At 38.4% G+C, this 12,155-nt stretch overlaps 1 protein-coding gene across 6 annotated transcripts in view; it reads left to right on the forward strand.

Annotated features, from left to right (window-relative positions):
* LOC137290732 (focal adhesion kinase 1-like) overlaps positions 1–12,155 on the forward strand; it is a 136,316-nt gene that overhangs the window by 76,829 nt on the left and 47,332 nt on the right. For all 6 annotated transcript variants that reach the window (XM_067821846.1, XM_067821841.1, XM_067821842.1 and 3 more), the window contains exon 3: positions 5,503–5,678. In XM_067821846.1, the coding sequence (XP_067677947.1) occupies positions 5,503–5,678 (176 nt within the window). The remainder of the gene's footprint in view (positions 1–5,502; positions 5,679–12,155) is intronic.

Genomic DNA, 12,155 nt, shown 5'->3' on the forward strand with positions numbered 1-12,155 from the left:
CCCCATAACTGCCACAGTTAAAATGATCAGTAACCCTTTCAATTGTGGTGTTTACCAGGAACCAATAGGATGTTATCCCCAGAGTGACCTTTGACGCTTAAGGGGTCACAGTTTGCAATGATAACAGCTACAGCTGACACTCTTCTGACTAATAAAGAGTCTGTTGTATAATTAACAGGTTTTCCTCATTAGCTGTAATTGCCTTTGTTCTAAGGTCACCCACATAGATCATTGAATTGTCAAAATAATGGCATAATTAACCCAACTGAAGATATCATCTTTCACTGCCTTACAGTATTGGCCTCTAAAGATGATTCTTATCCTGAATGCATTTGTCCCATAGCTGGAAGAACTACTGGATTTGTTAGTAATCATCAGTTGTTTTCCATACTCTTGATCATAGCTGTATCTTTGCACGACATGAACGCGTTTATCAGTTTGCACTGAAGAGTAGCCTTGATAGATAGATCAGTAGACGTCTTCAGCGTAACACCGTTGTGTTTATGTTGAATGGAGGCACACAAATACTTCAGGTTATCTTTGGTTTTAACACAACAAAAAAATAATGAATAAAGAAATGAAAAAGAACATGCACAACTTTTACCTTGAGACAGCTGCAAGTTTGATATGTCATAGTGCCACACAACACTGTTTGAGTGTAGTTCTTTGGGATGATGATGGTGATGATGATGACAATGATGCCTGCTTGATAAGTGATTTCTGTTTGCTGTGGTATTGCTGGAATATTGCTGAACCTAAACTCACTCACTCACTCACTCACTCACTCATGCAGTTCAGGATATACTTGGCCTTATGAGACTGTGTGGTGGTCTTATTAAGTGGTGAAAGTGTTCTTTCTCTATACACTTCAGACCTGGCCATGGGTTTAGGTTTCTACACAAAATGTGTGAAACACAGTTATGATGTCACTCTACTGATTGAATGAGTGAGTGAGTTATATTTTATGTCACATTTAGCAATATTCAAGTAATATCATGAAGGGCTTGACACTTTGTACCCACATGGACCATCTACTGATTTGTTGACAGATGAAAGCTTAAACTGGCATAAAATAATCTGCCTATGCTCCGTCTTAGGTATCTTGTTGTACTGGTTTCTGAGCATGGGTTGTCGATAATAAATAGAGGCTTTTTAATCTGAGATGGACAGATTAGTTCCATGAATAATTGAAGACCAGCTTTTTTTATTGTGTTATTTTCTGCAGCAATGAAGTGAATTTCTTTTAGCTGGACTTTATCAACATTCACTGAATCTCGGAGTGCCCATAGCATATGCTAATTGGAATCAAAACCCTAGGCCAGATTGGAAAAGAATATCATATTCATTTTTCTGTGGATCTAGTTACACAGAGCCTCCCAGTGTGTCCCTGGTCTAAAAGTGTTTACTTTTATTGGCTTTAGTTTTATACTCTGCAAGGCTATCAGTTTAGTTCCTGTGACCCATGAGTCTCGCTAAGTATTGCAGCTATTGTAATGGTCTCCCAAGACATGCCTCATTGCAATGTAATCTGTCAAATTGCTCTGGATATGCGTGAAAATTGTTAATCAATACCCCCACATCCTGGTCTAATCACATAAAGTATCATTTATTGTCCAGGTCTGATATGGACTTCCAGGTGCTGTCTTGCCAGACTGATTTATGTAACAAGACAGGGCAATCAGCTTAATTGAGCATGTATTTTATTTACAATGGTACAACAATCCAGTCATTTCCCATTTGTAACACGAACAAGGTTCTCATCCTTCAAAGTGTAATGAAACCTAATCCTGTACATGATGGGGGTAGCCAAGTGGTTAAAGCGTTCACTTGTCATGCTGAAGACCTGGGTTTGACTCTCCACATGGGTACCACTGTGTCTCTCGGTTTAATGTAAAAGATCTCACGTGATGTAGGTTTAGTTTTTCTGTGTAGGTGATGTCACGTTTTTGGCGGCAACCAACAGAAATATGGTTACAAGGTTGTTATGAAATAAGAACTTTGTGCTTGTAATATTTTGTTGGAACCAGCAAATGAATTTTTATATGATATTGACAATTATGACAAGTCATATAAAAATGAATTATTGAATTGACAAGTTTAAAATGGATATGTGCATATCCCACAAGGCATCCTTGCCATTGTGTCTTGGCTAATGGTAAGTTACACCGACTTAGCCCTACAACTGAAAAGTGTTAAAATATTGAATTCCTAAAAATAAATATATTTCACAGTGGCATCTTTGACAAATGAAATCTGGACTTAGATACACATCAGTCTGCAACAGGCTCATCAAGTCAGTACTGCAGGAATGACAGGCACCTCATTACAGGGTTCAGATCTCAAGGTGTAGTCTATCATCTGGAGATGGTTGAGGGGATTTCTCCCATGTCCAGATAACGTGTCTGCTAGGAATCTCATCATGCCATAACCAAGATACCAAGATCTACGTCATTCTCACTCAAAACTCAGCCATTAAAACTTTACTGGCTTTTGCAAAATGTAACTGATATGCTTTGCTTAGAACAGCAAGGGAGATAAGATTTTGTCTTTGCCAGCTTTGGTGTTTTCTAGTTAGTGGAGTCAAGTTGTCTCCAGAGTTATCTCCCTTGTGTTTTTTAATGGAGGAAATTGACTGTGGAAATATTTCCTGTATTTATGCTGCTTCTGATACTTCTCTTCCTGATGAGTAATCAACAAATTTTCACCTTCTCCAGAATATGACATTCACGTTATCCTAGAATGTGTCTCAACAGTAACTGTGTGAAGGCTGTTGATGCATCAAGTAAAGGCTGAAGCCAGTGTCCTTTTACTGTATTGTCAAATTCAAATACTTCCTCAAGCATAGAAAAGGGTAGAAAAATAAAACAAGTCACCAAAAAATGCTCAGTCATAAGGGGCATTTGCTGTTACGTTGTCATCATCATAACAGTCATGGAGACAAAGTCGTTTAGCTGCAATAATATACTGTGCAGAGTTATTTCCCTTGGGGAAGTCTGAAAACTATGATTGTAAAGTTTTGATAAGAATTCACCATTTTTCACTGAGTTTTCATTATTGACAGCATGACAATAATCTTTTCAACAAAACAAATTGTTTTACAACACACAAGTTATGTGTAAACAATACCTTTAAATAGTATGGAATATTTTGCAAAATCTAGTTTAGAACAGTTAACTGAAGTAGGTAGCTACATTTACACTAGTGATGGGTAGTATATCAACTGCTTTTATGGTGTAATATATAAACTACTTTTGTAGAACTGACAAAATTGGTTTGGATCAGTACATTTGTTCCGTGTTGCTGGAAGCTACAAATGTTTACAATCCTCTTGCTGAAAGTTGCGTAGAGGCCCCTGCTGTTTTATGCACCATGGTTCATTTCAGTCTTTCATGGCTTCCCTGATTCATAGACACTTTGCACTCTGAACACACAAAGGCACTAATTTTCTCACTCTTGCTGTGACAACTCAGATGTAACGTAACGGCACAAGTTCAAAATGATCAAATTGTATTCCCCTCACAACTGTGACTCTTTTTTTCTAATCTCATAATTGGATATAACTGGATACATTCCCCAACATATGAATGAGTGCACAGATATATTTCTTTCGAAAATATTCCCTTTTGCAAATAAAGTAAAAAAAAAATCATAACTGACAAGAAAATAAATACTGATTTTATCGCTACATGCAGCTGTGAACATGACCTTTATGACCATGACCTTCATGACCTTGACCTTTATGATTCAGCACTTGGCTCAGGTCATGTCACATTGTCCCTATGTGGTGATTGATTGTCTGCTGGCCCAAGGGGAGATAGAGATAATCATCACTTGATGCACACATCCTTTCATGCTCATTATTCACCTCAACAGATTGTACCATGAATACACAATACTGTGACGGAATACTTAACTAATTTCCAGTAATTATCGCCTGAACATTGTGTCCAAGGCATTCACAAGAGCCACTGCCATAATTGAAGCTTGTTTTTCATTGTAGACCAGATGTAGCAACATCTGTTTCAAAATTGTCATTAGATTCAACTGATTTCAGGAAATATATTGCTGTGTATAAAAGACAATTTCTATTTTTATTTGTAGTAATATTTCTGTGAAATTTTAATTTTTCTTGTGAGTCATTTTTTCTTCAAAGATTTTAATGAATGATCATAAATTGAAGCTTAGTTCTTTCTTTTCAAGGTTTTTTGAGAGTATTTACTCTTGTTTAACCTTGTTATTTCAAAGTGGAGAAGATGTAAAATTCTTAATTTTAATTTTTAACACAATTTCTTCATAAATATATTGTGCAACAGAAGAATATTAATTGACAGTTAATTAGGTCTCTCTGTAAATAAATGAAGTGGTTTTCTGTTGTTCGAATATTTCTCTTTGAAAAGTCAGCTTTTCAAATGGTTTTGTGTTGTCTGACTATTCCCATCTTCGAATATAATGAATATATTGACACCAGGGTACCAGTAGTGAATGTAACAACATCATTGAGACACAAAGTATGGCATATAAATATTTTCTCTGATTTTTATGACCAGTCTAGCAAACAGGCTGAAAAATAATCAGGACATATGAAAAGTTAAGTTATCACTACATGAAAACTGCTTGACATTAATTGATTGTGCTTAAATGTTTGATGGAATTTCCTTTAGATACAGGTGCTATCTGATGATGTATGTGTCATGTATCTGTGCCATGTTAGCGATTGAGATCTATTGGTCAGGATCACTGATTTGGTGTGGGGGTGGTGTGGTAGTCTAGTGGTTGAAATGTTCGTTCCACCTGTTGAAGGTTTGGGTTTGATTCCCCACATGGGTACAATGTGTGAAGCGCGATACTGTTGTCCTCCACCATTATACTGCTGGAATATTGCTAAAAACAGAGTAAAACACTCACTCACTCACTCACTCACTCACTCTCTCTTTCTCTCTCTCTCTCTCTCTCTGTCTCTCTCTCTCTCTCTCTCTCTCTCTCTCACTCACTCACTCACTCGGTATCTTAGGGCATGGATGATGATGTCATTCAGAGGATTGTCTGGTCCGGACTTGATTATGTACTGGCAACTTCCATATAGCTGGAATATTGCTGTGTGTGGCATATAACAGTGTTATAAACAAAAGCAAACCCAACAGAAACAACGGACACTGCTGTATGCCAACAAGGATGACAAGGGACACTTGCTTGTCATTATTCATTCAAAGAGATAAAACTCATCTTCACCATTTTTATGTTTTACTGATCTATTGAGTCCTTGTCTTTCCTTGGGGAAACTAATATAGTACATTGCATTCATGCTTTTGATGTAGTTGGTCAATCGGTAAATGTCATATATATTTGAAATGAAACTACAAGATTTTGTGAACATTTTTAAGAAACATCAAATTACAAGCAGAATCACATTAAAACCAGTTCAGGCATAAACAGCATATAGTAAAGGTGTCAATATATACAAGTGAGTGAATTGACCTAATGAACTGTCTTTTTTTTTTGCAGGATATCATTCGATTGGTGGTTGGTCGCCTTGCGGCGGGAGAACGTTATTTCGCCAAGTGCTTCGCAGTGAAGCTGGTTCACACCCAGAGCCGGGAGAGCTACTGGCTTCACAATGACCTTACAATGTACCAGGTGCGGCAGAAGTATGAGTCCAGACACTTACCGGAAGAGTGGAGGTTTGTATGATCTATGTTACCCAATACCAATGTACTCCCTGCACCCCTGTGGCCCTGAGAGCCTACACGACTACAAAACAACTTCTCTCTAACTTCTGTCCATGGGCCATTCCACAAAGTCATCCTAGCCCTATGACTAACTACCATGGTGTAACACACCTACATGGTCAAAGAGGTGCAACCATTTTGTTGATTGAGAGCCTAGTATTAATCAATTTTTGCTTAAAGGTGGTTGTAACTGGTTTGCAAATTGTGTGGTTTAGAAAGTTGTGAGTTAGTTCAGGATAAAGCATGCACTCATCTTACTGAAAGTGGTGTAAGACTCACTCACTCACTCACTCACTCATGCATGCAGTTTAGGATATACTTGGCCTTATGAGACTGTGTGGTGGTCTAGTGGTGAAAGTGTTCTCTCTCTAAACACTTCAGACCTGGGTTTAGATTTCTACACAAAATGTGTGAAGCACAGTTATGATGTCATTCTACTGATTGAATGAGTCTTGTTTTATGTCACATTTTGTAATATTCAAGTAATATCATGAAGGGCTTCACACTTTGTACCCACATGGACCATCTACTGATTTGTTGACAGATCAAAGCTTAAACTGGCATAAAATAATCCTGCCTGTGCTCAGTCTAAGGTATCTTGTTGTACTGGTTTCTGAGCATGGGTTGTCGATACAAATTCAGGCTTTTTAATCTGAGATGGACAGATTAGTTCCATGAATAATTGAAGACCAGCTTTCATTAATGTGTTATTTTCTGCAGCAATGAAGTAACAGAATATTTATGAGTTCATTATAAGCCGCATCTCTTGCCTTGAAACTTTCAGCCGCTGTAATCTTTGCCCAGTAGTCTCCCAACTTTCCAGATATGTGACCTTAATATGACAAAGGTCTTTCAGAGCCATTGACATCAAGAGAAACTGATTGAACCAACCTACTGTTCTGAAGTCATTGCATGGCATTACCACAATGTATTCTTATGTATGTGTGTATTGTGTAATCATCCAACTCCAGGTGTTCAGAAAGGAAAACTTTAGCGACATTGGGTCCCTGCTTCATTTTGACAGAAGTAATGTATGTGAATTCCCTGTTAGAATAGTTTCCTGCAACACATGTTATATATAGGGATGATTCATGTCATCATACCCCATATGTGTAGATTGATGCTCATGCTGATGATCACTGGATTGTCTGATTCAAACTAGATAATTTTACAGACCACTGCCATATCCCTGGAATATTGTGGAATTTCATACCAAAACACAGCTTTTCATATGAGGCATGATAAATTAAGGCTGATTGTGGGTCACTGTGTCATTTAATTGTATAGATCTTTGTTCATGTTTTCAATCACCGGTTTGTCTGGTCCAGTCAAAGTAGAGGTTGTAGATTTGACATTTGGCACTTTCAACCCAGAACCAATGTAGAGTTCCTTGATATTTCAGCCTGACCATTTAATCTGAACCAAGCCTGACATGTTTGCAAAATTCATGATTATATGGGCTATATCTGTCCCCATTGAAACTCCATAGAGACGGGTATGATTCATGCCATCTGACTATTAGGGAAACATTTCATGGATTCATAACACCAAAATTGTTCCTGCAGAAAGCGGACGTAACAGACATGTTGTGTATAAATGCATTTTTGATTAGTGCAAATCTCAAGCTCACATGAAAAGCTCATTTTCTCCCTGTGTCTTAATAGCAGTTCGATGATAATTAACCATCAAGATCCTTGCTTTAGAATTGCCTTTGAGATAAATTTGTTTTTTACTTTTCCCCAAGTGAATGGGTCGTGAAATATGAATTTTTCATGAAAACAGTACTTGGGATTGAGTAGGATATGTGATATGAAAACTCAAACCGAAATAGCGTGATACATAATCGTATTTGTGTGGTAAAGATAAACACTCAAGTTGCGTTTTGTTAGATTGTGTAGTAAAATTGACAAGGTTCAGTCATTCTTGAAAATCTGGAACAATATCATTAATTGTTGTATTCAACTCAATACCTCCCTTTGGTGCATGCATCAATAACGTTTTTATTTGAATGTCTATTCTATATCATGGGTGTGGAAGTGGGTTTTATCAATTTGGTCACGATTCAAACAACAGGGCTTTGTTTTATGAAAAAGATCCTTCATTTAGGGATATTATACGCATTAAAATCTTTCAGGTTTATGAAAATGCAAGATTTTGATAGTTGAAATAATTTCCTTCGTGTAACAAATAACACTATACATACGACTTGTATTAACTTGTTGAAGACTAGCATGCCTGAACTTTCTGTTATGTTCAGTTAGAAGAAAAATGAAGCTGAAATTGATATCTGGTGACTTTATTTTTTGGCTACATTACAGTGGATATTGCGAATTATTGCTCGCCCTTTGAAGATACTACAGTGTAATATTTTCACTTCAATATTACACTTGTGTAATACCGCTTGACATATGACGCCAAAATGGTTCAAAGTTGTGACGTCTCACTGCTAATGTTGATGTCGCGATTTTACTAGACCTTGCTTGACTTGAAAAGTGAGAGTCTTCACACTGTAGGCAATTTTCCGCAGTTTCTGTCAATTTATGTAGGCGAGTAATAAACAGAATACTAAACTCGCTTCTGTGAAATACCATTTTCATTAAACTCGTTAAAGATTTAGTATCATACTCGCTTTCGCTCGTCTGATACCAAAGCATTGACTCGTTTAATAAAAATGGTGTTACACGGAAGGTTGTTTAGTATCCTCTATTTACATTGACAGTGGTGTAGCTTTGCGGTGAAAGGTTTCATTTTCCTTTCTGAAAACCAGTGTTTCTAGGCCGTAAAGCAGATACCAGTGTTTTGTTTTCTATGATTTGATGGGGCGGTGGGGTAGTCTAGTGGGTAAAGTGTTCGCTCATCGATGGGGCGGAGGGGTAGCCTAGTGGGTAAAGTGTTCACTCATCATGCCAGAGATCCTGGTTCAATTTCCCACATGGGCTCAGTGTGTGGAGCCCAGTTTTGGTGTCCCTTGTGATATTGCTGGAATATTGCTAAAAGTGATGTAAATCTAAACTCAATCTTTATCTAAATGTGCATAAAATCATGTTCACATGCTCAGGTAATTCCAGGTCAGAATGTGTCTCCTGCAATGTTCATTGATGACATGAATTGGATGACTGTTTTCCTTATACTCTGACAGTGTGGATTATTGCAAGCAACATCTATCATAGGATTATCTGGTCTAAACTGTATGACTTAGAGGGAACAGTGATATATCTGGAATGTTTAGGTGTTGGGCAACAGAACAAACAATACATTTTTGTGAGGTATTGTTTACTTTTCATACCCTAGGCCTCTTCCAGGGATGTGTACAACAGCGACATACAAACATTCAGCAGTCATGACCACTAGCACCCCTCCCCATCTTGCTGCTTTTGAAGGTGTCTTTCTTGATTTCTCTACGAGCATAACGACATGTGCTAGTTCAATGCTCATGCTCTTCTAGAAATGTATATTGTGTGTTTTCGTAAACTTACATACAGATTTTATGAAACGACATTAGCAAGTCCAAAACATGAATCATCTGGGGAATAGCAGCAGCACTGGAGTCATCATCTTGCTGTTCTGTTAGATGTACAGGCAGTCAGCCAATGAAAGCAAACTCCTCCTTCTCAGATATAGATCAAGAGGGTATAATATGGCTGTTGCATAATGTATATGGGGCAATTTTGGTATATTATCTGTTTTTGTGCACATGCTGTTATGTGTGGGTAGCCCATGTATAGAAGGCAATATGGGTATATTATCTGGTTGTTGCATATGCTGTTTTACCTGGGTAGCCCATGTACAGTCAAGTTTCGTTAATCCAACATTGTCTGTTGCACATGAAACTGTTGGATTAATGAGGATGTTGGGCTAAATAAATGTCAGGGTACCTATATGGGGACAATGTGGTTATATTATCTGGTTGTTGCAGGTGCTGCCATGCCAGAATACCTCTTGTCTATAATGCAATATGAGTATATTATCTGGCTGTTTGCAGGAGCTTCTATGTCAAGGTACCTCTTTTCTATAGGGCAATATGGGTATATTATCTGGCTGTTATGGCTGCTATGTGAGGCAGTATGGATATAACAAGACTTGACTCTATATAGGGCAATATGAGTATATTATCTGGCTTTTGCAGGTGCTGTTTTGTCAGGGTACCTCTTGTATGTGGGGACAATATGAAAATAGTAGCTGGCTTTTGCAGGTGCTGTTTTGTCAGGGTACCTCTTTTATGTGGGGACAATATGAGTATAGTAGCTGGCTTTTGCAGGTGCTGTTTTGTCAGGGTACCTCTTTTATGTGGGGACAATATGAATATAGTAGCTGACTTTTGCAGGTGCTGCTATGTCAGGGTACCTCTGTATGTGGGGACAATAGTATAGTAGCTGGCTTTTGCAGGTGCTGCTATGTCAGGGTACCTCATGTATGGAACAATGTGGGTATATAATATGGCTGTTGCAGTACATGTTGTGTACTGAGTAATTGAATTTATCAAAAGGCTTTTGCTCATGACCTTGTGTGAGAATATGCCTTCAATAAGGCATACACGATTAAGGTTTAGAAGAAATGGGTTCTAATCACATGGCTATTGTATGCGCTTCAGTGTCAGACTGGACCTAACACTGGAAGACTTGAGACACAGATGGAAAGGACAATACCAATGGCTACTGCACATATCTCTGACATGGTACCAAGATGGAGGAGGGTAGTCAGAGTAGTTGGAATGTTTTGGGTGGACCTTTTAGGGTGGACCTTTAAGACGAGTGAACGTGATTAAGGAGGGAATTAAGAAGAGATGTATGGTGGAGAAACATTGAAGCAGAGGCATTACACTACAGGAGTAGGTGCAGATCAATTCACTTTCAAGGGGGGCAGCGGACAGTGTTTGTGTTAGGGAGGAGATGTTGTGTCCAGGTGGGAAGAGCAGCACCATTGTGCTGGAACAAGGCTCTTGACCAGGAGGACGACAGGTGTAGGAGGTAGATACGGTAGGAATTGGGGACCAGGTGGCTATAGGAGGTAGATGGAGTTTAAGCATGGAGCATGCATGCTTCAATCCTTGGAGAATATGTAAACCACTGTGGCCCACAATGTCTGCCGTGTCAGGTCTTTTGCTGATTTTGCCCAACTATTGAGTGACCTTTTGTCCTTCCCCATGCCAGAACTACAGTTATTGGAGACATGTTGCTTCCATGGTGAACATGCTTTGTTTCAACATCTGGCAAAGCTGTGACCTTCACAGCGCAAAGTATTAACATTCTGTCACAAACATCATCATTGTTCAGTTTTCCTTTTGTCATCTGGCATCTGTTTCACAAATCAATCTTACTTCTGACAGTTGACTGTAATACTGATGGAAATCCTTACCTTTAACATACTTTGCGTGGTGTCCCGAGCACAAATTAACCATATTTGTTGGCCATGCAGGGTTCCATTCTGAGGTTATGTGATAATTGTGTGGTAGTTGATTCAAATCCTTGTTTAACCTGGTTTGTCAGCACTATACACATGCTTGTGGATTTTACCAAAATGACCTGCATCTTTTCAGAATTTCCTCTTACATGAAAATAACATACAGTGATAGAACTGGAATGGTGTCCACTCATGCACTCACCCATTAACGCACACACTCACTACCGCACTCACGCATTCACACACACACACACTCACTGCTGCATCACTTTGAGCTTCACAATGCAGCTACAATATTGTTCAAAGCAGTATTAACCCAACTCACCCCAATTCAAACACTGTTTTGACCTACATGTCACAGCTTTGGATGATTCAGCCATAACTACCTGCAGTATAGATGCTACCCTGTGTACTAGGCATGGCTCCCTGCTCCCAAACAATACTGTGTTAAATGTCAATCAGGAAGCACCAATAATAAACACCAGACAGTTTTCAGGCCATTTAGCCTAGGTGGTCTGGAGCCGGGGTTAATGCTGACAAGCAGGTCTGAGTGGGTCCAGTTTAACTTTGTAGAGTCTTGTAATGAAAGGAACAGTGTAAGTTTCCGATGTAGGCTCTGACAAAAGGAAATCCATGTAATAGGAAAATGGCTTTGTGTTTGCTTTTGTGGCAAGTTTAGAGGTTATAGGAAGTTGGTTCAATATTCAGGCTTTGCCATTTTTCCTAGTGCTCTATTGTTATTTGACTTGGTGGGTGACGTTTTTTTGTGTTCCAATTTGGCATTTTTGTTCCTTTTTAGATCGTTCCGAAAAATGCATATCCGCTATATTGCCACATTTCTTTCATCAAACATTTGGGTTTGGTTTATTTTTTGTCAAATTAATTCTTTGTATGTGTGTGTGCAGATATCATATAAAATATCAATATCAGCATTGTTCATTGACACATTTTCCTGCATCAGTGTAACTGAACTACCTTTAGTCTAGTCAAACTGGCAACATCTGATAGATTGTCTTGGAATCCAAGGAA

The sequence above is a fragment of the Haliotis asinina genome, chromosome 7 (assembly GCF_037392515.1).
Source record: "Haliotis asinina isolate JCU_RB_2024 chromosome 7, JCU_Hal_asi_v2, whole genome shotgun sequence".
Taxonomy (NCBI): Eukaryota; Metazoa; Mollusca; class Gastropoda; order Lepetellida; family Haliotidae; genus Haliotis; species Haliotis asinina.